Raw genomic sequence first — 26469 nt, forward strand, 5'->3', positions numbered from 1 at the left:
GCACAAGCTGCTTTTGATGTGATGCTTAGTTGGGCAAAACACACACACACACACACAAATTCACCTGAATTACTAGGTAGCGAATAAAAAAAATTGAAACTCCAGTGAATGCTGGGTCACCAATGCCTGTATGTGGGAATGATCGACAACATCATCAATACATTAAATATATTAATCAGAAGGCAGTGGGAAATGCTGTCTCAGGTGTATTTCCAGAATTTCCCAAAAACAATTAAATGGGCTGAGGCCTGGTGAGCAAAATAACCTCAATGTCACAGTGTGCTTTAGACAGGGACACAGACCTCCATGGACACAGGGACAGGTACGCACACAGCTGTGCTTTAGACAGGGACACAGACCTCCATGGACACAGGGACAGGTACGCACACAGCTGTGCTTTAGACAGGGACACAGACCTCCATGGACACAGTAGCCATATGGAATGCAGGACGTGTAAATTGGAGTCCCCATCTTAATCATTATCATACAGCTGTCTGACTCTGGATCAAGGCTGGGGTGCTGCACCACCAAGCCTCCATCTGTCATCTCTTTCACAAAAGCACAATTTCCTTCTTTTCTCCTCCCCTGTTTTTCCTCCAGCTTTTCATTCTCCATCATCCACTATTTATCTGAGCAATAAGAGCATTTATTTAAAAAAATCCAGGGACAGGGTATTTGGAGGTCAGGTTTGCAGGGGACAGAGGCACAGAATGAATGAAAACAGCAAAGTAATATGAAAAATTAATGATGACAGGAAGACAGCTGTTTAATTTTGTGTTTTTTTCTGTTGTTTTGGGTTTTTTTTAATGAGTAAAACAAAATAAAATATTTAGTGATTTATATTTGCCAACCGGGTGCTTATGCTTTGAAAAAACAAAAAAAAAAACAATTTGAACAGTTAGGGCGTGGACCATGTTGTGAAAACCATGGACAATTGTGGGTGGAGTAAGACTGAATTTTTATCAAATACAAAATTAATCTTGCTGGGAAAATGATTTGCGGTTCATTTGCATTGTTAAGTTTTTGCTGACGTGTACACGTTTACAGTACTCTGGATTAATCCCCCACTGCACCTACATTGCATTTCAGAATTTAGCTAAAGTTCATATCCAGAGCTTTACACAGGTTGCAAAGGTTACATTTTTACAATTCATTTCTACAGGAAAAGATTTTCCTGAAGCATTTCAGGTTAAGCATTACGGGTATAATGGCAGTCGCAGTTATCAGTCACTAGTCTCCTAACCATTATATGACACTGTCCCCCCACACAAAGGCCCTTCTCATGTGTTAAGTATCTTGTTCTGTCAGAACCTGTGAAAAAAACAGGGGAAAACCAGGCTTATTCCCTTGTGAAGGGGTTTGGCAGTCTGGGATTGTGTCTCCAAACGGACTGCAGCAGATGGAGTCATCGTAGGTTCACTGAAATCCTGAAAGCTTTAATGCGCTCAGGACTGCGCATGTTTAAAGTTGGTCAAAAAAAGTGTCTGCAGGAGATGAACAGCATCAAAGATATCCGAATGCTTTCTGCCTTTCCCACACTGCTACTTATGAATATTTTGCTAATCTCTAGGGTTTGTGTGCATGGCTAAAATTCCAAGGGCATATAAGCAAGCAAGTAAGTAAGTAAATAAATAAATAACTAAAAGAAACTAAATGGCAAAGGAATGTTTTGGTTTTTTATAGTTACATTACAAATGCGTATGCATTATTTTATTTTTGTTTTTAATTTGGTTATGTCAGAGTTCATTTTGGATAGTTTCTGTTTTCATTACTCTTTTTTATGCCTCTATTCTCCATAAATCATTTTTTATGTTTCTCATCTACATGACATGTGCGTTTAGTTCTTTTTCATCTTCTGGTAAATAATAACATGCCAAAGAACTCATTTCAATTTAAGACAGAGCCTGTAAGAAATGTTCATCATGCTAATTGCCTTTGAAGTAATTTCATATGAGACTTGTCTCATTTTAACATCAATTAACACATAGACTATGCTAATTAAGACCAAACACAATGGAATGAATACAACAGAAGATGAAAGCAATTACATGGCATATGAATACAATGTTTTAATTTACATTAAATGCATCCTGCAGCTATGTAATATAGATTTTCAAGGATGTCATGAATGGCTTGTGTATTTTATACAAGTGAATACAAGGGGAACATTATCTGAACAAACAATTATAAGGAACAGTACATTCCCCCAGCAGGGAATCTGTCTCATTAAGAAATGTAAATAAATTAAATATAAATTCTATTTATGGAACATCTTTAAGACAAATGTTTTCTGTACCAGTGTTTAGAATGACAATGGGTACAGTGACATACAGAAAAACCAGTCCTCCAACAATAATTACACAACATGGCACCTGACTAAAAGATATACTTTGCCAGGAAGTGAACCCAAAACTCGTTCAGCAAGGAGACATTCCTTGTTTCATTTTTGTCCTTTTCACATTTGTGAATTTTAAGTAAGCAATAAGTAAATATACAGGGATAGCATTCACAATCCCACTTTCCTTTCAGAAGATAATTTTTGGAAGAATCCCAAATTACTTCAGTTTTAAATTACTCCCACAGTATTTGAGAGGAAAATAGCAAAACATCAATTCATATTTGAAACACGCATGTTATATTGGAAGTTTAAAATGCTAACAAGTTAATTTACAAGAAAACATTACTACAGACATCGTATTAGCACAGCAGAACACATTTGCCAACAGATATAACTATTGACATTTTCTGTGAGACGTCATTAAAAATGCAATTTATGGAAATGTATACTCCACGCCGGTTGGGAATTGGGGGCATGAGTGGACTACAAAACACATAAATGAGAAATACACAGTGCAAGGTTTTTCCCTTTCCATGCATCCACCACACTTTTTTATGAATAGCTTTGGCTGCAGTGAACTCTTTAGTATACTCATCATATAGTATATTTATCATTTGGAAAAACCAAGCTGCATCACCTTCTACAAACTACCACATAGATCACTATGGGTATCCCTCACTTGCTTTCATAGAAATTACATAAATACACACCAATATACATACGTCCTTTTGATTGCAAAGGCACGTCTCATTGCTTGAATCCTTTTGGGTAAAACACAGCCGCACAGTTTTGCTTTTGCCATTTTGACCGAGTTTAACGTTAGCTAGCTTGCTTCAGGTCCTGCCGTCGCTGACCGAGTCAACAGAGTGAGTGTACCCTTAGTGAAGACGGCACCAAAATCAAGCACCAAAATCTGCGTTGCGATTCGGTCCAGTAGGTACCAGTGTATGGGAACGAGTGCTACTGGATTCAGTACCCAACCCTATTTATGACTCAGACAGCTACATGAATACAAGGTTGGGCCTAAAACCATGGACTACTACTGTTGGCTTCACCCAGCCAGAGACCTGTTTATGGGGCTGCACCTGTGTACTATTGGAGTCTGAACTAAAATCTAGGCCTGCCATTAAAAGTATTGATATCAAAATGAGGCCAAAAAGGTTACAACAAACAATGTTGGCTATCTTAGCTCACGCAAAATAAAGCAGGCTGCATTACAAAACAATGCCACCCAATGCTTCCTAAATTATTTAATGTAACTTGGCCCTGCATTTTTTCATTTCACCATTTGTTTTAATTAATACCAAGTTATAATTAATGACTTAGACTTATACTGTATGCGTGAGTAACTTGGAATTTTTCTCCATTGAAGGCATTTTTTGTTGAGACACATTTTTCTCAGTTGTAAACCCTTACTGTACGTGACTCTGGAAGGAAGGGCCCAATGAATAGATGAAGCAGTGAACAGTAATCTGCAGGCGCTCACCATACTCGCTGTCGTAGAACACGATGAACTTGTTCCAGCGCAGCTCGGTGACCAGGCGGAGCACGACGTCATTGAGCCTGACGGGCGGCCGCGCCGCCAGCGTGTAGCGCTCGCCGTCGGGGCTGGGGTTGAACTGGCAGGCGGTGCGCGGCGACCCATCGTTGTTGCGCTGGACGAACAGGTGCGGGATGTGCATGGCGTCCGTCAGGGACTGCAGCGCGCTGGCCGACGCGCAGCCTGTCGAGCTGACCAGCGCCAGGATGCCCTGCGTCATTAGCTCACATGCTAAAGAGAGACAGACAGAAGAGAGGAGTCATTAGCTCACATGCTAAATAGAGACAGAGAGACAGACAGAAGAGAGGGGTTATTAGATCACATGCTAAAGATGGTTGGACAGACAGAAGAGTGTGGTTGTTAGCACACATATTAAAGACAGACAGGAGAAGAGAGGGATTATTAGCTCACACAGCAGTTGAATGCATGTGATTACCTTCCACTGTATGTATGGCCACACACACAGAGTGAAACACCAATTAGCCACTCAACAGTAGAACATGCAAAAGGCTGAATCCCCAACATGATCAGATATACTTTTGGAAAAAAAAAAAGATTTTTTATTGGGCCATCTGCAATATCAGATCTGACTGCAAACCAGTGTGGTATCTTTGTTTCATATTATCCTTATGGAATGCCCATCTTGTTTTTGAAGGTGCATTCCAAATTCAACACAGCAGCAAAGGTCAAGATGATTATTTCAAAATATTGCACATATGCATGGGGGAGTGCTACTCTGTAGTGTGTGGGTGTGAACGAAGTACCACAATGTGTCACGATTAAAACAATGATCAGTCTAACAACACTGCAGCCGTGCCCACATTTTGTAACCTAATGTGGCAAACAGAGTGGTGTGAACTGAGATTTTAACCTTCAAAATGTCTAACAATTACTGCTGGCACCTCTCATTTTTTCTGGAGAAATGCAGCACCTGCCATTCGTTACTGAACAGTTCTGCTTTGATTAGCCCCCCCTCCCCTCCACCCCCCTTTGTGGCCATGATGTCTCTGCTAATTGTGTTTTCTTTCCAGCGTAATTATTTTACAGTCATTCCAAAAGAAAGGCTACCACAGGTGCTTGTTTAGAAACTCATAGGATCAATACCTTTGAAACAATCTCGATAAAACAAGCAGTCACAAACGGGAGACGCTGTAATTTCTCAGGGTCTGTTGACTGAAATGAAGACAGAGGCAGAAGAATCACTCCGACTCATTATTATTCAAGACCAAATGAGTTTGGATTTGGATTTGCACTTCATTAACCCCCTCTTCTGTTGCTTGTGAATATTGGATTTTGCCTTCTGATAGGCTGATGGATGTGAGATTGAGCTAGGCATGCATCCAATGGCATCTGGACACTTATTAAAATGTTCTGTTCCTGCATGCACACTGCTAGGTCTAGGAAGTGAGTGTCCTTGAACAACAACTTGGATTTTTCAATCCGGAGTTGTCAACTTTGATTCACAATTTAAGTTTGAGTACTAAATTTTCTCCTCATAAATGCTATAACGTGTGTCTTTGCAGGTGTGCAATGATAGTGATAGTGAGCCCAGACACTAAAACTTGCACCTGTTTAATTTTGGTGAAATTCTGTGTGAAGATGGACAGGAACACCTTCATTTAATTATGAGTCAAGGTTAAGGACTAAAGCTGATTAAATACAGACCTCTGCTGGTCTTCTTTATGTGATGACTGTGTGCCAAGTTACAATGGGTGTTAGAATCATGCAGGTTTATCTTCAGTTCACATTTTTCAAATGCCCTTTTGGATCCAGTTCATAACTTTGTCAAAGAAAAAGTGGCTTCAATGAGTGTAAAGTAAATGTGAAAGTAACAAGCACAAGCACCCACTGTCTATGAAATGGAATCTCACAGTGCACCACGCACTATTCTGACATTCCATAGAATAGACTCCTCAAAATAAGATGCCATTCAACTCAGTACATACGCCTGTCTGTCTGAATAAGGCATAGTTGCAAAGATCTAACACTACAGCTACAGGATGAATCCATTGTGAAGTGAGTCTGCAGTCTCTTACATACAATTGTTTGGCTATGTAATTGTGTATGTTCATATAATCAGCAACTATGTCCGAAATACCTGATATTTAAAATCCTTGATTTGAGCATAAAGGTATATTAAGGCAAAGGAAAAAGTCAGAGGTGTCGGCCTGTTGTTTTGAGCCAACATATGCTGCAACAGAACAGGTGAGTCATCCTAGGACATCAGCTAAGCGGGAACTATTAGCGTGACAAATTGAAAATTTATCAGCAGAGTTGCAGCGGTGGCCTAAATCATTGTAAATCACGCGCTTGTTGCACTTGCTTACCGAATTTCATTCATGCAGGATACAATAAAGCCGTACAACAGAATGGGTAATGAGGAAGCTTCTTTTCCAAAGACACCTTGAAGTGACATGCGCACCCCCTCCCACCCCACCCCAGTCAGGTGATCCCTGTCTACCAGCCACATCGTTCTGCCTCTGTGACCCCACTGCGGAGTCATTTCCACAATTATACAGCTTTGTAAACCCATGCGCATATGTATTAATCACAAAATACTGCATTTTGAGGGAAATGTTTGCATTTGCCGAAAGCCTCGTAAGACAGGAAATGACATTGGCCAGCCCTAATGCTAACATTAGCCTGCTCTCCATCAAGGTCTATCAGCACAGATCTTTGACAACAGCTACAGCTGTGTATATATCCTGTGCTTCAAACAACATGTACTTATCACTGGGCAGATTGAGACAAGGTTTAAGTCTTAATCAAAGAGCCTAAATCATACTCCTAGAGTAGTAATCTGTATGGTGTATTACAGCCTGAGGCAATATACATACAGATTTTAAAGCATGGTTCATTTCCAACATACCCATGTGTCCTATTTGATGGCACATATCTTGTACCACTTTCAGAAGAGCAGACTGTCCACAAACATCGTTGCATAATAATTAACATGATAATCCTATGGCTCAGCTGGTTGAGCATTGTGCCAGCAATGCAAATGTACTAGTGGGTTTGTACACGAGACAACATATACTGAAAAATATATGCATTCATATATGATGAATATTTAATTCAAGGGGTATTTATTTCCATGCCTATTTCTTTCATGACTTGGCCTGCCAATCAACATGGAAGGGACGGGGTTAGCTATGATCACAGAGAAGAAGAATAGGCAAGAGTAGGCCATGCTCCCACAGCGGGGGCTAACACAATCCGTCACGCTCCAGGGAGTTAGTATTGGACTAGCAGTCAGAGGACTTACAAGGCGTCGTGGGCTATACAAATAACAAAAGCCAAAAAAAGTGGATCCATACCATTAGATGTGACCCAGTGAGCACAAGCCCAAAAGAGGCATAAAATAATTAATAGATATTTATTTATTTAATTGCTTATGTATTTATTTTATTACCAATGTATTTATTTAATTTAGACACATTTGGTCTTCCATAAAAACAGGGATAGCCTACAGGTTAACAACAGCAGTGGTATTGCTGGGCATAACTTAGCTCTTCTCATGATGAGCATACAATCAGAAAACAACATTAAGTAGCCTAGGCTGAGACATAAAAATGCATTTTAAAAATATATTGTGTTACACACATTTACATCTAGCCAGCTTGCTAGCACTAGAGAATTTTGAATTTTGAGGTCTCATTCAAACTAAACAAAGCCTACAGCCATGAAAATATAAAAGCATACATGTCTCAAATTGAATGAGTGGGTCTTGTGTCAGGATCCGTTGGGTTTAGATTTAGTTAAGTTTCTGCAAAAAAATTCTTAATTTTTATCTGCTATCCCAATTGGATTAACTGTTACATTTGAGTCAAATACTGTTCTGCGTCGCACTGAACCAGCTCTGCTGGACTGTAACATATTTAGCATTTCTAAGCATCAGGACAAAGTAACAGAAATGTCAGGAGTCGCACTGGGGGAATGTTGAAGGTGGAATAATGACAGCCCTCTGTGAGTGAAGAGAGGACCTTGGAGTCCTCACTAAAGGTAATTATGATCTAATAATAAGAGGGAACACGCCATGAAGCAAAATTGGCAGAAGCCATCTGTCATTTGGCCAATCTCTCAGGAATGGTGGTGGCGGGGCAGGGTGTTGTTGGGGTGGTTTACCATATAACATGTATATAGCACATCCCAGTACGCATCTACTGAAACTTCAAACACTGAATTAAAAATAATAGCCCAAGCTTCAAATACATTGATACAAATACCTTAATACATTTTTATTAAGCTGTATTCATGTTGGAATAAACATCAGTATTTTCTGAGAGGTTTACAATGTTGTTATTGAGGTCTTAGTAGACACAGGTAATTATACTGTATACAGTATAATACAGTGTAACTGCAGTAGAAGGATTCTGCAGTAGACTCAGTGCTTCTGTCTCTTGATTATAGCTGCAGGGTGTCACATACATTATTAAACTTGCATACGCCATGAAAAAGCCATGTACCTGCTGAGCTCAATAAAACATTTTCTGAAGTATTATAAAAAGCTAAAATAACAAATGGAAAGTGTGTAATTCTTTAATATTGGAAAGAGGTGCACTTAGAGGTCAGAGTTCAGACACAGAACCAGAGTGGAACATCATCTGTTTGAGAGAGCGAGACAGAGAGAGCAAGAGGATGAGAGCGAGAGGAGAGAGGATAGAAAAAAACGAGAGGAGGGAGGATGGACGAGACTGAGAGGAGGGGGTATGGAAGACAGAGGGGAAAGAGGGGAGAGAGAGAGAGAGAGAGAGAGAGAGAGAGGAGGTATGGTGGAAAAGAGGAGAGAGAATTAGAGGACAGAGGATGGAAGAGGGGGGAAAAAACAGAGAGGCATACAGAGAAAGGACGTTCTGCTCAGCATCTGCTAATACACCTGCTTGTTGTCTGCAGCTCACATGAGAAAATGTTAAACGAATTTCCCAAATGTCACTGTTTTAATAGCGCTCAATCAATAGTGCACACAACCGTGACAATTTGAATCTATTGATTCAACAGATCTGTTAATTCGATGGAAATGTGTTTGCATTCATGATACGAAGACCTCTGCCACCAAATAAAGCCTTTCTCCTGTTTTAGAATGAATCATGCAAAATCCATCATTATCCACCAGGTCATGCACACACAGTAGTGTTGAAGGTAGCTATCAGCAAGAAAATGCATTTGAGTTTTGAATAAATGTCTATTTTCAAAATGTTTGTTGCATATTAGCAATCACAACATTTGCTTAAAGTAGCTGCATTATTTAAAAGATGAACAACTTGATTTACTAAATTACAGTGGTAGACCTGAATGGCACTACTAATCAATGAGTTATTTTCAAAACTGTCTTTCATGGGTGTAATACCACATGGACTTTGTCTGCTTTTAAGAGCCACTTCTCACCTTACACTCAATATATACTGCATAGTCATAAAACATTTTACTTATCTCATTCCAGTAAGTCTGCTAGAATAAATTGCAATTATAACTGCTCAATAACACATCAATAAGTGCATATCATAGCATTCATAAATACAGCGATGCCTACTTCAACATGACTAATAGTCTGATAATGTTAATATGGAAAAAGGGATAAGAATTTGGGAATTCCTTCAAGACATACAGCAAACAACAGTACTAAATAGTGTAGTAATAAGTGGCCATCTCAGCCATGAAAATGTCTCAATCTGACCACCCAACAATTCATTTTAATTGCACATATTCTAATATGTATTAATGTTCAACTATCAACTGCAAACCGTGTATTTAAAAACAAACAAAAGTGTGTAGTTATTCATCATATTCTCATTTGTACTGCATTGCATAATGTTTTCACATATTGCCATTAAAATTACTCTTTTGTGGCAAAAAAAATTCCAAGGCTCGCTTGGAATTTTAATTTATAGACATTGGCTTTTTTGTTTGCTGACTTTGTATTTCTGTAATGAGCGAGCAAGACAAGGTTAATGATGCAGGGTTTTGGAGGGGAACATTGTGGAGAGGTTGAGAGAAGTGGCGATTGAGCTTGATGAACACATTAGCGAACGTAGACTAATCTCCAGAGCAACGACTGCCCAGCCCTACCCTAACCTAACCAGGAGGAAAGGCCTTATTTCTCATGTCCGTGCATAATGATGGACTAAAGGCTATAAAATCTCTGCTTCGGGGAGAGCGGGCCTCTCCTACTTCAAGTCCTGTTTTATTGGGAACGAAGAGAGAGACAGACTGCTGAACAAACACAGAGGTTTATTTAAGGTAGCATCACTGAATGTGAACGGGCCAATAGAAGCCTCTGAATGGGTGGAATACTATTGGTGCATTTTGCACAGAGACTGATTCTGCTCAAGCTGAGGTCTTGCACATTGACACATTCTCATGCAAGTGCTAAACAAAGGGCCGAGTTCAGTACTTACAGCAGCTACAATGCCATGAAACAGCAAATTCACCTTTCGATTGACTCAAACGCATCAACCGGTATGAAATGCTTCAAACAAGTCCGACACTTCACACAGTCAGTGACTTGTAGTTAATAATACAGTAATGGTGCAGGAGAGAATATTATGTTATTTTATTTTTTTAATGAATGACTTCATCTTGGTCTTTGCCTAAGCATGAAGTCCAGCTACCCTATTTTCAGAAATAATCAAAGAGGCTAAGTGTAAATTTTTATTGTTATAAAGTTGAGAAACGCATTTGCGCGCAGTGTTGCCAATTGGAAATTTGCTTAGCTACAGTCTGAAATCAGCATTTTAAAGTTGATCAAATTCATGGACGCGTAGCCAGAGACAAAGTGAGTCAGGTTTGTCAGCCTGGGTCTGTCTACATGGACACTCATAACCAATCAGAGGCCAAAGCTCAGTGAACCTCTATCTGGGGCCAAAGCTCGGTCAACCTCTATCTGGGGCCAAAGCGCGGTCAACCTCTATCTGGGGCCAAAGCTTGGTCAACCTCTATCTGGGCCAAAGCTCGGTCAACCTCTATCTGGGGCCAAAGCTTGGTCAACCTCTATCTGGGGCCAAAGCTCGGTCAACCTCTATCTGGGGCCAAAGCTCGGTCAACCTCTATCTGGGGCCAAAGCGCGGTCAACCTCTATCTGGGGCCAAAGCTCAGTGAACCTCTATCTGGGGCCAAAGCTCAGTGAACCTCTATCTGGGGCCAAAGCGCGGTCAACCTCTATCTGGGGCCAAAGCTCGGTCAACCTCTATCTGGGGCCAAAGCTCGGTCAACCTCTATCTGGGGCCAAAGCGCGGTCAACCTCTATCTGGGGCCAAAGCGCGGTCAACCTCTATCTGGGGCCAGGCTTGATCAAACTTTATACTAACAGAAGGGAGAGGACTGCTCTTGGGTAACAGCACAGAGCAGTTATTTAATCAATGCTTTGTTTATCTCATTCTCAATCATAGACACACATTCAGACATGCACACACACCTATGCGCACACACACACAAACAAACATGCACACGCACACAAGCAAACGTGTGTACACACAATTTGTCCATCTCTATATGAAGGAGAAGCACACCAAAGGCAATATTCAAAAATGATCATTCTAAATGGACAGCATTTAGCCTGATAACCAAGAAAAATCTTTTTTTTAAGAAAATGCTTCAAAATTTGATTTCTTAAAATCAATTATGTATAGAATTCTTCAAATATTCCAATATTTCAGGTATTTTATTTATCTTCAGGGGGAATAAATAACATAAGGGAACAAAAACAAGGCAATGGAAATTGGTTTAAAAAAAGCACACTGATTTCCATAGTCAGGTCTTGCAACACATATCAAAGCAAACAAGCTACAATGTACGAAACTACTGCGATTATTCAAAACAAAAGACCTTAAATGTGTTGGGCAGGTCTTTAAAATGAGATGATTGTTGATTGAGATGAAAGCAGGCAGTGAAGGGTAGAGATCCGACACACACACTCACTTCAATCTCCAAAACAACACAAATTGAACACAAGGTTTCATGCTCAGAAAAACAAGGCAAGTATCCAGACAGGTAGGACACTATTTTACAAGAAAAACGGGCAAACTTGGAAAGAATTAAGGGCAATCAGTGTGATTTAAACTGCCAGACTTTTGGCTGCTCTCTTGCCCGGGATGTGATTACTGGATTATTTGTGACTCTTTATGTAGCCTGAGGGCATTAAATTCACATATTTAATAAAAGTCACAAATGGGGATTTTCATATCTTTCATCATAGCAGAGTAAATCAAATCTAAAATGGCATCCAACCCCATACCCCTCTCATGTCAAACTGCTGAATCTAAGCAGGGTTTACCATCCTTTACACTTTTCATGGTTAACTGCTAAAGCTAAGCAGCCATACCACCCTGTACTCTTCTTATGGCTAACAGTTGAAGCCAAGCAGGTGTGGGCGTGGTCCATGCTTGTATGGGAAACTTGCAGGGACATTCAAGTTGCTGCTGGAAGATGGGGAGCTAGTAAGGGGCATGAGGGACGGGTGCACTGTGCTATATAAGATGGCATCCTTCAGATGAGATAACCGGGTCTCTGTAGCACTTTCTGAAAGCCCCGGGGTCTTAACCTTTTTGTCCTGGACAGATTCCTACCAAAACATACATCTGACCCTCTGTATCCCTTCTATTCCGACCTCCCCCCCCAAAAGTCCCTACCATTCCGACCAACTTTGAGTCCCCAGGTTGTCAGTGCAAAAGAGACTTGAGTTGTCAGTTGACCTACCTGGTAAGGTAAAATAAATCGGCCCACTGACTGAACCTACTAAAGTTTCATATTTTCAAAGTGCCTGAAATTGCTGAACAGGTTTTCAATTAGTGTGACAGTACCCTAGATGATGCTGACTGACCTTTTTGTGATTTCTCTGTTGGTTTCATTCAAATCTAAAGGCATAGCACTTGTGACATATCTCACTTTGATGTCTGACAGGCTAAATATTAAGGTATCTCAACTGCTCTCTGAATTTGGCACTCTGGACATTGTGGCTGACTTCTTTACAGAGTGATTGACAGGCACCAACATGCATTTCTGTTTTTTGCCAATCCCTGACACTTCATAGATAAACCACATTGAAATTAGTCCCTCGTTCTCGTAAGGGAGCTCCACACTGATTGGATATTCTAATTCCTACACTATGCACTTGTAATAACACTAACTGCATGTGTACTAACGCCTAATGGTAATGGGTCTTCTAAGCATCACCATTTGCAGTTCTGCCTTTATTTTAATTGAGAAATTGAAAATGGAAAGTATGGCGGCTTTACACCGCTTCAGAAAATGGGAAGACAAGAAACCATAAGGGATGAGACATCAGCGATATCTCATTAGGATCTGAGCATTCCGTTTAAGTTCACAAACACCATCTAACTGCACAGGAGCAGTTTGGCGTTAAGCAGAAATGGCCATTGTGCTGAAGGAAATGGCCTCCTTAATTGGTAATCGAACCGAGGTTTTGTAATAAAAGGGCTTTCTTACCTACCCCTGAAGCTTTGATGCTAATACTGAATGCAGGTGGCCCCTTTCTTAGGAGGGTCCTAATTAAAGGCAGAAAACATCGGCAGAAGTTTAAAAAGATGGAGATGAAGATCATCTAATTGTGTAAACCTTGCAGATGTGCAAGGTTTACGCAATAACAGCTAAACAACATCACAAAAAAAAACAAAGTTGTTAGGCGACATTTGGCAAATGAATAGTTACTTTGGAAAAGCTAATAATTTAATTTAATTGTAAATCAAAGATTAGTCAAAGACACATGTTGATTGGATGTAGATGTTTGTGTGTTTATCACTGGACTCGTGAAACACTCTCCAACAGTTCTCACTAGTGTATCAGCTGTGTCTATGTACGGAATACTGCAGTGTCACTGTGACCTCAATACGCAGCAATGATGAGGTGAGATTCAGAATGTCTGCATCCTTTGGAGTGTTCAAGGGTTCACACACAAAAGTTCAAGTATAGATCCACACACACTCACACACTCTCTCTCACTCACACACACAGATACACACCCACACACACACAAACAAAGTCAACCGCTCACACTCCCTCTCACACAGTTCTTGCTTTCTCTCATCTGGGGACTATGCAAACTGAAATGACAGGAGCAAAAAATAAAACTGCCTCTGGCCATATTTAATCTCTGTGGAGTGTGTGGAGTTCACACCACGAGAAACCACTCAACATTCCCACAGCACAGGTTCTACTCTGAAGAACTGAGTAACACGGACGTGTGTGTGTGTGTGTGTGTGTGTGTGTGTGTGCGTGTCACCTGCTCACTAGCCCCTTGGGAAACCAGGGCTAAAATGGTTCCCAACGGTTGTGACTGTGGCAACGACAGTAGGTAACCGGGCACCTCACATTCCCTGGTGTGACCAGGTCCTGAACTGAACTGTGATGCTGCTCATCCGTAGTTGGCTGGTCACAGAGGTTGAACTGTTAACTCCATTCCGTGAATGTGTGCCGAGTTTCTCTGAGGACATAGTGAATGATTCATTTTGTTGAATGATTCATGACTGCGGTGTTTCTTCAATCAACAGCTCCAGCCGGATTAACATTTTTCGTTCAAAGTGAATTAAGCTGAAAGGGGCTGTGGCGTGTTTGTTCAAAAGCTTTTAAAACTGTTTTGGTATGTTTCAAAAAGCTGTAATGCATTTTGAAACCAAACACTGTTTGTTGCTGTGATTCCCACTAATCTGCCTGACAGATGGGTTTTTGTGTTTTCAATTAAGAGCTTAGGAGCATATGAGATTTAAACCCAGATTCATCCACATCACATTATGTCAATTAAACAAATGAATCAAATCAAAACAAATGATACAATTTCAGAGAGGAGAGAAATTATTTTCAAAAATGCTTCTGATATGGCAAATAAGAAGTACATTTTTCCCTCTACCTCCTCTCCTCACTCTCCCTCTCCCTCCTCCCTTCACTCTCTCTCCCCCCCTCTCTCTCTCACTGGCTCTCTCTCTCAATTCAATTCAATTCAATTTGCTTTAATAGTATGACAAAACACTACATTCTGCATTACCAAAGCATACAATAATAAAGAAAACGTGCATCCAACACTAAACAATACATATACACCAAAGACTGGGAACAAATAAAGAATATTCACACATGAAAACAATAACTTTTCTCTGATTGGAGACCATTTAAAAAGAAATGATGATATTAATGATAATGATACTGATGATAATGACAAATATAATCATATAACGATATATAATAAGGTAAATAGAATACATTAATATAGTTTACATATTATGAGCGATCCATGATCCTCTTTCTCACTCTCCCCCATCCCAACCGCCCTCTCTCTCTCTCTCTCTCAATTACCTGTACTGTTGGAGGTGGATGCCGTCTCATGAGCTGACAAAATATTGTAGCTGGGTTCTAAGTTGTGGTATACAGTGTACTCTGAATCTAGAGACCCTGTCCATTAGCATTCCCGTCCCCACCATGCCATCTACCTTGTGGCAACCATGGAATTTTTAAAAACAAATTTCAGTAACACTGTGCTGTCTAGTTTACCTGAATTTTGGACAGAAATATACCAAAATAAAAATAAGCCAGAATGCATTCCGGATTTGTTATGACTGACATCAGTTTTTCTTGTCTTAAAAAAAGATTTGTTCAAAATAATGGAAACTTTTCGCAGCAATATGAAAACAGCATGAACTGCTTGAATCATTGATGTCTCTGAGACAACAGACAGACATATATGCAGCTAAATGGATAGCTGTATGTGCCCTGGCTACATAAAATAAGACTAGAAAGAAGATGGTTTACACAGTGAAGGAAAAGCGCTCTCCCTCCCCCACCACCCCCACCCCCCCACACACGCACCCACCACATGCTGAGTGTTGAAACAGCACTAAACAATAGCTATCATGCTAACAATAAAAACTGGATGTTTTTACAAAGCAGCTTCTGGTATGTGAATCATTTCCCATAGCACTACAACAGATGAAATCTCATGGCATGACGGTGCATTATGTAAGACATGCCCATGTGTTTATCTGATCATGTTCTAGAGAAGTTTAACATCATTGTGTGGGACAAACTGCAAGTAGGGGGAAGTCTTTGCATTTAAACATTTATTTCCTTCAGTGTGCACACAACTTAGCCGTAATTTTTAATCCTGACAATAAAATCAATTTACAATCAGCAGAAAATAAAGGCCAAACTTACACAGGTTTTCTTTGTTTTACTGTTGTTAAACGAGGGCGGAGGGACAGGGTGTGAGGGTAGAGGGACAGAGTATGCACATGAGTGTATGTGCGTGTGTGAACGCATGCCTGTACAGTATGTACGTTTGTGTCTGTATGTGCCCACACGTACGCAAGCTCACGCGCATTAACATTCTGAAAAAAGGAACGATTAATCGGATTAAAAACAATCAATTATGATACCATCCGTGATGCAATATAAACATCAAATAAACAATTAGCATAATATGTTTCAGATGCCTTTTCCCTTCAGTGAGGAAAGCTTTTATAAGGAGAGGCAGAACATGCCGGCGCGCAGCCCTGGAAGCCAAGCTGAGACGGGGTCCATCGCCGTGACCCCTGATCAGAGTTTAAACAGAGCTGTGACAGCGCGGCCTGAGTGTTTACTCAGACAAGGGTTTTTATCTCCTCCTGGAGTGACAAAGCAAACTAATGCCATCGCTGCGGTAATGGACGGAGCCTAGCTCCGGCCCGGCTAATGGCCGCCGAGCAACTGGAAGATGGAAAATGACAGTTTGTTTATGAAAATGAGCGGTGGCTTATTTTCTGTTGTCTATTTCCATTAATGCTGTCCCTGTAGCCGCTGCCTCCAAACAGCACATCACAGACATCACACTAAAACCCCGAGCCCAGCGTGCACAGTGAGCGCAGTGCAAAAGATCACACGGCGCAAATCAGCCTAATTTCATCAGTCTGAAATAATGCCCATCATCCTTAGAGGAAAAAAAGTCATTTTCAATATGTATTTGTTTTAGATTATGCGGTTCTTTTTACATTGTATGTGTGTGTGTGTGTATTTATGTAGCATGTGATTGTGTCCAAGCATGTGTAGGCATCCATGACTAATTTGCCCAATAATATTGAGTGCAAGATTTGCTTTTTCAAAGGAGTGCCAATGAAGGATGTAATGTCTTGACACTACACTCACTACTCACTACACTTACTTTGTTAATTGATTAAGTGGGAGATGCTCAGACTAAAAAGCTTTGGTAATCAGCAGAAGGATATTAAAACTAAATTTCACAAAGAAGCATATGTGACACTTAAAATGGGGAAAGATGTATATGTACTGCTGAACCACTTAAAAAAAATAAAATAAAATTGATCCTGATATACTATTTCTCCAAATTTGACATGTCCAGTTGCATTCAAAAGCCTACATGTCAAAGGTCTTGGCATGTGATTAGACAGTGACACTGACTGAAACTTTGCCAAAGTACTGCAAATGTAGTGCTGTATTCTTACCCAATGAACTTTTGTAAGTTGCTATGGCAAACAGCATCTGCCAAATGAGTAAGTTGTAAATTGCGCAGGTGCCTAATCAACCAACAGGGGGCCACAGGGGGCCAACATACATCTTGCCAACATATCCCTGCCGTCCTGGACATTTCTGCTGTCCATGATGTATCACCCTGAGCAGTGGCTGGCAGAGTCTGTACTGATATAGTCAGCAGGGTCGGGTCATTTCAGGAAATGACTAAATTGTTTCCATGGAGATTTTTCATCCTGAGAAAAGTTTCCTGAACTCTTTCTCTTGAACTCTTGAACTGAAGTCAAGCCCAACCCTGATGGACAGGCCCTTCCACCTAACGCAAACTGACCATTCCCAGAAACCCCTCCATTCACATTCCCTGAGCCATTTCCATTCCTGCTTCCACAACAATGTTGTGTTTTTACTTAGTGTAGCTTGTTTTTTTTTCCATTTCTCTTATGTTAAGCTGACAGATTTTAATCATTTTTAAAAATTTAATAAAATAAAATAATAATAATAATTTGTCTAATGTATTAGCTGGTTTTCTGATGTTCTGGCAATCCGGAAGACCACAGTGTGAAAAAAATAAATAAATAAATAAATGAATGAAACAAAGCTGTTTTCAGACAGTGTGTCCCGGGTTCGATGCTTCATCCCAGAAGATCATTTACAGCATATCTGAAGCACCCTGGCAGCTCTGCGGAAGGCAGGTCCCGTGGAAGGTCAGGATAAACAGAAGGGCCTAGCTGGATTCACCCTGCCGTTCTGTTCAACACTTGACTGCCCTCTACACCTGAGCCGTTTCCACTAAAGCAAGGCACCACCGAGGTGACCAAATCACCGAGGCGACCCGATCACCGAGGCGACCGCATCACCAGGCCGGAAAGACACAACTGCTTGGCCCCATGCAGTCACAGCAGACTAATTCAAAGTAATTAACCTAAAATCCTGTAAGCCTGTAACGTGGGAAGCTTGTGAGCATATATAGGGGCAAAGACACAAATTTTGTTGTTTTGGCTCTACTCCAGGACACTGGATTTGAAATAAAACAATGAACATAAGATTAAAGCTTTAATTTGAGGGTAATTAAATCCATATTGGGGTATCAGTGAAGGAATTATAGATGATATATAAACAATTATACATAGGTATTATATATAAACACGCATGCACACACGCACACATGCATGCACACACACACGGACACACAAACACACAGTATACATTTTAGACCAAAATCTGCCAACAGCCAAAAACTGGGTCGTCAATCCTTAAAACATGTTCAGGTAGAAGAAATTGGCCTCCTCCTGCTTTCAAGACAAACTTTAATCGTGTCCAGGGTGCCATTTGCCTCAGCGTAGCCCTGCCTCAGTACACAGCAATGGAGAATCCAGTTAAATGTGTTTCTGTCCTTATAAGATTAGAATGTAAAAAAAAATGAACTCTGCAGACTGCAGCCGAGCGGAGGGGAAACAAAGGGAAGCTTCTTCACGGCTGGAAGCAACAGATGTCAGGGCCTTAATGAGAGTGTGACTCTGCTCTACCATAACATAATAATAATAATACATCAAATATGAACCAGAAGCCAGCTAACAGCTAACTATGAAAGAAAAACAACCAAGTCTGGCTTCTTTCAGACGCCCCGCTGGACATCTCTCAAGTACTCAATTTCTCAGACTTCACACATATAAAGCCTTCCGACCCAAAAAACATTATCGCAGTCTGTGTCCTCAGCGTAAATTGGGATTAACATCAAACTTGCGCTTTTAATTAAATAAAAGTGGAAAGGACCAAGGGTCACATTTAATGGTGGGAAGAGGACACAGACAGAAAGGGCAATGTGAATATGCCAAATTATGCTATTTTGAAGGGAGCTATTCAAAACAAGTTGTGCCAAGGTTTCCATTTTCATCCTTTTAAAGTTATGCTAAATTGGGGAAAGGGAATGTTGTTGCTGGGGTGTAGACTGGAGCAGTGTACTACAGTAGGCTAGTGTGTTAATGCCCTTGAGCAATCCGCTCCGCAACAGCATTTCCAGACCCATGTATAGAGAACTATCAATGAGAAAGAAAAATATGAATGTTGAATTTGTTAGGTGGAATATTCAAGGGCAATATACACACATTCTATAACTAATATAGGCTGCCTGTCCAAACAGTGAATCGTGTGGCTGCAACTCAAGATGTATGCAGACATGGTCGAAAGGTTTCGTTTTTTGTTCGACCAAACATTAGAATAGGTAATATGAGTACCCTGACCATGGTACGTGTGATAATGATGCGGGCGCATATAATCATGAGCGCGCCTTGAAGCATCGAAGCGCTCAATACCGCCACTTCCGCATTTTCACCGCCGGACAATTTCCCACCTTAAAAATAAACTTTCACGAACTCTCATAATTCACTGTACATCTTTTCTCTCATAACTGTCGCATGGATATGTGAATTAATAAGTGCACAATTCATTCGCATGGCATGGATCAGCTGAGAGAATTTGTATAAACGCTGTTTAAATGTGAACTGCTTTTCATTCATTACTCACGCTCAACTCTGTTTGTCGATTCATCTCCGCATCTGGTTTCCCACTCGTAAACGGCGCGCAAGGGCACGCGCATTGTTAAAGGAAATGGAATAAGCGCACCTATTGTGTTTAGTGAGAGGGTGTGAACTTCGCTACGATGCTATACTGGCGATCTATGCTTGGTGTACACTGCATTGAAGTGTGAAAATATTCCGGTTTCCTACATGAATTTCTATTCCTTTTGAAAGCTGCAGAGACATGTATATGTAGTTTCTGTAAATTGTGTAACTAATTGCCCTGTGGAAATTTGAATGTGGTTTGTCCGTCCACTTCAACGGGAGGCTGAAGAGGATAAAATGCAGTCTATGCGGGGGGGAGGGGGGGATTGGTCTGTATAACTGCTGTGTGTTACTGCTGTCAGTGAGCTACATGGTTTGCAATGAGTGTAAGTTAGAAATAGACAAGTCTGAACACTTGAGAGTCTGAATACTGAAATATTCATTATTTTCTTTTTTGTTTTTCCGAAGTCTTTATTTCACTGTAAATATTTCGTCAGTATAACACCAGCTGCTGGAAGAAAAAAAATCAGTTCCACTGAATTCCTGTGGAAGGTAAGCTATACTGAAATGTCAGTTGAAAAAGCAGGGAAATGATCATACCACGTGAAAGCATGACATGCATTATGCAATACATAAAGTCCCCGCTTTAGTATTTTCAGTGGATTTCCACATTGAAAATCTAAAATGTTTTATTATTTAATTTTTTATTTTTATCGGTCTCCCTTTCAGGTCTCCAGAACCCGGGGAGGGGCGCTCTTCTGAAACGCTTTGAACACAAACCTGCCTCAGGTCGGAGCCCAACACATCAAAGTGCGAAGGGGAAAAAATGCCATACCCGTACGCTACATTATCCTGTCCAAACCAGCAGGCAACCTTTGAATGCACTGTTCTCTTCCAGGGCGCTAGCAAACGCCACCAGATATTTCTGGAACAACGCTCGAAGCCCAGGGGAGAACCTTTCTGTCTGTGAATTCTAAAGGCACTGTGTGATGTTGACCTCAAAACTGCCTGTTACGAAATTTGATTTGGGAAGCTAATACTCTCCCCCTTTGTATAGGTCTCTCCATGTCTGCTATTCCAATGAAATAAAAAAAAGTTTTGCAATTAATGGCCAAGGTAAATAGACTTTGAAGCAGATGCCAGCAAATACATTTAGAAGCTAAGGCTTCGGCCAATTCTAATTGGGTTATTCATTTCACGGAGCAGATCAGCAGTGGACATTAACTGTTGCCTGGAGACCTTTAAATGCACTCTGAGCACTGATTGCAGGCTGCATGTTTTAAACAAATTCAGAGGCATTTATAATTAATGCTGCGTTTGCCTCTTTTGTGCATGTATTTTGTTTACAGTTGTGGAGTTGCCGGAATTAGTGGGTGCGATGAACTTAAAGGGAACTGAAAACAAACGCACGGCATGAGGAAAATGGAGTAGAGCAGCCCACACAATTGCAACAAGAGCAATCGATGCAAGGATATTTTCAACGAACAGAGAGGACTGAGTGGGCTTTGAATCCCCATCATTAGTTAGTCAAAACAAAGTTTTGATTCCAGTTGTTTGTTTGAAATATTATATTTTGCATCCCACTGCTTGAAGTCATAGTCAATAAAGCTAAACGAAAAAACAAAGCTTTTTTGGAATTTCTTTATATTCCTCTGTACTGCTGGAACAAGCAGCCTGCAGTATTCCTGATGGCCACAGGAGATGCTGTTGTGCAGCGAGCTGGGAAACTATCCACTGAACGCCTCTCTCCTTGGGCAAAACCACTGATTTTATAGTGGATTAACCAGAACTCATCCGGGGTTCATTCAGTTCACCTTTTTGCTGTTCTGGTAAACACATTTCTGGAGCTTTTTAGCACCCTTTGATTGTGTATTCCTCATAATACTCAGTCTTAATTAATATTCAGAAGATGCATAAAATTATGATTTTCTAAATAACTTGCATCTATGAAATACCAGATTGATACCATGTCTCTCTACTGTACTAATGGGTTTATCAGTGAAGTGAAGAGACAGAATAAAACAACTGAAATTTAGGGGGCATTTTTCCAAGAAAATGGCCTCACTGTTTGGCTTAGTGTAAATTAACAGCACTTCAGCCATTGCTGGGTACAGCAAGGGAGGGAAACAACTCGTGACTCAACTTCCAAAGTCCTTGCTAGCTCTAGCTCATGAAACTTAATCTCTTTGATGGAAAAACATATTTATCTGTGTTGAGAATAAATTTTGCTGCAGCTATGGGAATAAAATTCTTCAACTGCTGAATACAACATTCTTATTAATCGCAAAAAAAAATCCACTGGATGTACCTCAGAGCTGTTGATATCTCACTACTTTCTATGTGATTGAAAAGAGAAAACAAAATGGGAGAGTGTAAAAAAGGTTGGCTTTCAGACTAAAAACATTTTTGTCCAGAACTCAGTCATATGATCAGTTTACATAATATAAAATGTAGAAAAGCGTATATAAAATATATTTTTCAGTGCTATTTGTATCTTATAGCTTCATCTCAAGGCCGCAGTATGATGATCGCACAGGCACACTTCATTTTGCAAGTCAGATTTGCCAAATGATTCAACCCAGTGGCACATCTATTCAATTCAATTTTATTTGTAATGGGCTTTTACAGACACTTCGCAGGGAAACAGGGAGATAGGGCACAACTTTGTAAAGATGAGGTCTGAACCTACAAAAAAAAAAAAAAAGATACACCAAAGACACACCAGACGGGGTCCCCCCTCCCCCCAATCATGTCATTAGTGAGACAACACAGCATGAAGGTGGTGCTTCCACATCACCCATACAGGCAATTACTCACACGTGACAGAGTCCAGTCTGCGGCCAAAAAGGGGCCAGAGAAGGCACAACACCTCAGCATGTGGAGAGCCCAATTGCTTTTAGAAAACACCGGAGACAGACACCCCAAAACCAATCAGCACCAGCCAAAGGCCTGTCTTTGAGCCTGCCTTTTCTTTCAAAGTGCTCTTCAGAGGATGTTGTCCTCGGAGAGGCCTGCTCTCAGAAGTGCTTCAAACCGCTGTAAATATTTCCTTTAATCAAAGACACCGTCACCAGGAGACCAACGGCTCACGTGGGTGGCACACTCAGACACTTCAGCCCATCACGATGCCCTCCCCCCCCCCCAAGCTTAAGAAGTGTGGAGTGTTGGAAAGTGTAAATGGAGGAGCTCTCAGCTGGCACATGCAGAGCAGTACAGAATGTAATTCTGACTGGGCCGGGTCTGAAGGGTGCCAGGTGCCCTGTGGGTCCAGTGGATGGGTAACTGACCCTACTTCTCAGGGAGGGGGGAGTTGCCAAGTGGCAGAGACTACACTGCACAATAGCACCTCCTCCATGTCAATTGGCAGACTACAGTCTACATTGAAGCCTATGCTTGAGTTACAATACATTGCTTGCACAGCTCGGCCGGTGGACTGTAGAGTGACTGCGCAGCCGGGCTGGAGGACTGCAGAGCGACTGCGCAGCCGGGCTGGAGGACTGCAGTGTGACTGCGCAGCCGGGCTGGAGGACTGCAGAGTGACTGCGCAGCCGGGCTGGAGGACTACAGAGTGACTGCGCAGCCGGGCTGGAGGACTGCAGAGTGACTGCGCAGCCGGGCTGGAGGACTGCAGAGTGACTGCGCAGCCGGGCTGGAGGACTGCAGAGTGACTGCGCAGCCGGGCTGGAGGACTGCAGAGTGACTGCGCAGCCGGGCTGGAGGACTGCAGAGTGACCGCGCAGCCGGGCTGGAGGACTACAGAGTGACTGCGCAGCCGGGCTGGAGAACTGCAGAGTGACTGCGCAGCTGGGCTGGAGGACTGCAGAGTGACTGCGCAGCCGAGCTGGGGGACTGCAGAGTGACTGCGCAGCCGGGCTGGAGGACTGCAGAGTGATTGCGCAGCCGGGCTGGAGGACTGGAGAGTGACTCCGCAGCCGGGCTGGAGGACTGCAGAGGACTGCGCAGCCGGGCTGGAGGACTGCAGAGTGACTGCGCAGCGGCTGGAGGACTGGAGAGTGACTGCGCAGCCGGCTGGGGGACTGCAGAGTGACTGCGCAGCCGGGCTGGAGGACTGCAGAGTGACTGCGCAGCCGGGCTGGAGGACTGGAGAGTGACTGCGCAGCCGGGCTGGAGGACTGCAGAGTGATTTTGTGGCTTGTGCATTTCAGAGGACATGCCCACCAATCAGGTCTCTCTGAAATTAAAGGAATATTCTTCATTGACGTAACAGGCTTAAAGTTATGAGCATTCCATATTTCATAATAAAGAATGGATATGGATAAAAGCTGTTAAAAATAATCGGATACGCCTTTAATCACCCTGTAGGTGTGAGACACAATTACACAATGTTTTGTTGTTAATAAATACATTTGTCTTATCATGTTTGCTAACTGCTCGATGAAATTATACATTCAGTAACTAATGAAATAAATGAAACTTCATGGTACCACGGTGAATTCCATTAAATGTTTACAGCATTTTCTTCAGTTCTACTTGATGTAAATGAAAGCAGATGATGCATTATGCAACAGGAAATCAGAGAATGGTCTCATTCTCTAACAAACAACTGTGGCATGAACTGAAGGCTGGAGAGCGCAGGCACCGTCCCCAGAGAGAGGAGCGCTGGCCTGCCCGCCGACGCTCCCGAATCAATCCTCCTGAAACCTAAACAACCGAGACAAACGACAAGCCGCACGCCCCGGGACGTGTGGCCGCCGAACCCGGCTCTCCGCTTGTTTAACATTCACGGGGTGCCTTATCGCGTTAGCGCCTCTGTGGGACAGCGCCGAGGACACTGATCTGCTGGGGGAGAAAGGCCCATGTGAGATTATCCGCTAGCCATGTTAGCGCACGCCCTCAGACATGCACTCTCCCCCACCCGCCTCACCACCCCCCCACCAGCCAAAGGAAATTGTTGTTGGCCGATGCAATGGAAGGGGTGGCCGGGCCATTGATATTTCTGTAAAACGAGTGTAATCGAAAGTGACACCACTGTTAATCTTTAAATTGCCATTATGCATTTGGCCACGCCGGAGAGAGCGTGGAGAACACGTTGGCTGGCTACTGGAAAGTGGAAGAGGAAGCATGCCAGAACCTTCCATAGGGAGTGAGGAGCTGGTGCTCTGCACGTTTGGGCATGCCATGCCAAGAGGGGGTGTGGGAGGGGGCGAGAAGCCCATTCGTCTTCCTAAACTTCACACGCTAGACGGCTATTAGCATAATGGGGTCTTCTGCATTGCATTACTACTTTAGATTCATTTTGCAGGCCCTCTTATCCAGAGTGACTTACAATGTGAGACAACATGAGTGCATCCATCCACCTGAGTTATATCTACAACGGAGCCAGACCTGGCTAAGAGTATTCCCAGACCAGCGAGTATATCTGCAACATCACTAAAGCACTAATTGTCTGTTACTATGCTAACCTCAGACCATAATATAAATCATGAATACATATGGACAAACATACATAACCAACCATAAAAGAAAAACATTAAAACCATTAAAATGCCCAAATAGCCTGAATTAATGGCCTAAGATAGAAGTGTTAGGCTGTGGGGATGAGAGGAGAGCAACACGCAGTCTGAAGAGATGCCGCTGCAGTCCTGTCCACTGAAGGAGGGTCAATATAAAATGGAGGCCAGTTGACGGACGTGGTGACTGGAAAGAGCAGCCACGCAGGGAGGGGTTAGCCAGTCACCCCAAAGAATAGAGAGATCTGGCCCTAAGGGTATAAGGTTTGAGAGGGTTACAGATAAAATGGTTACAGAAGAAAGGGATGACTCTGATATTTCACTCCATCCCACAACCCAACCAAACTTCCCCTCCCCTGTCTCTGGAAAAGGGTTTTCACTGCTGGACTCGGGAGAGTACATTATCAGTCTCAGACAGACAGTTGCAATGAAAAGAACCTGCTTGCATTGGGTTTTGTGCACTGTCAGATAGCATGCAGCAGTTTTGGTTGTTCCTGTTCCCAGGTAAAATGCAGAGGAGGAGTAGGAGTGACATATGACAAACTAAGCAACCCTTGTGCAAAGGGATAAGACTTACAGTACACTAGAGACAGCTGCACCATGTCCTTTCATCCAGCCGCAAAACGGGGTTACACAGATCCACGCACTGCCACTGTCCCCTTGAGTCGCAGACATTTAACAGCTAGCTATTTATATCTCGCTTGTCAAACACGGTGCCTGTTGTGTGATAACGACAAGAGTTAAACTCTTACAGCTATCCTCATTACTGGAACAAAAAAACATGAGTATTGAAAACCTTTACTTAACACACAAAGTCATTTCAGAGATCAATAATATTACCCACACCAGATAATAGAGTTTTGCTTTCCAATTAGTTTGACTGAATATAGCTGAGTGGTAAGGCTAGACACGTTAATTTGGTGTTGGCAGAAGCACATTTTTCCACAGACCTTGCATGGGTGACATACAGCGTAGCTTTAGCATATAATGAGGCAAGAGCCACACATGTGAAATGCATGTACGGGCAAGACTTGTGCACTGCAGTGTAATTTTAAATATTAATTTACACTGTGTGTTAGCAGGGGAGGGCCAGCC

The 26469-nt window shown here is 41.9% G+C and overlaps 1 protein-coding gene across 4 annotated transcripts in view; it reads right to left on the bottom strand.

Annotated features, from left to right (window-relative positions):
- grid1a (glutamate receptor, ionotropic, delta 1a) overlaps positions 1-26469 on the bottom strand; it is a 301759-nt gene that overhangs the window by 119452 nt on the left and 155838 nt on the right. For 3 of the 4 annotated variants that reach the window (XM_064317444.1, XM_064317441.1, XM_064317442.1), the window contains exon 3: positions 3825-4109. In XM_064317444.1, the coding sequence (XP_064173514.1) occupies positions 3825-4098 (274 nt within the window). In that variant the 5' untranslated portion in view covers positions 4099-4109. Of the gene's footprint in view, positions 1-3824; positions 4110-19865; positions 19965-26469 lie in introns of those variants that run through there. The other variant, XM_064317443.1, reaches the window with a different exon arrangement.

Source organism: Anguilla rostrata, chromosome 18 (assembly GCF_018555375.3).
Source record: "Anguilla rostrata isolate EN2019 chromosome 18, ASM1855537v3, whole genome shotgun sequence".
NCBI lineage: Eukaryota > Metazoa > Chordata > Actinopteri > Anguilliformes > Anguillidae > Anguilla > Anguilla rostrata.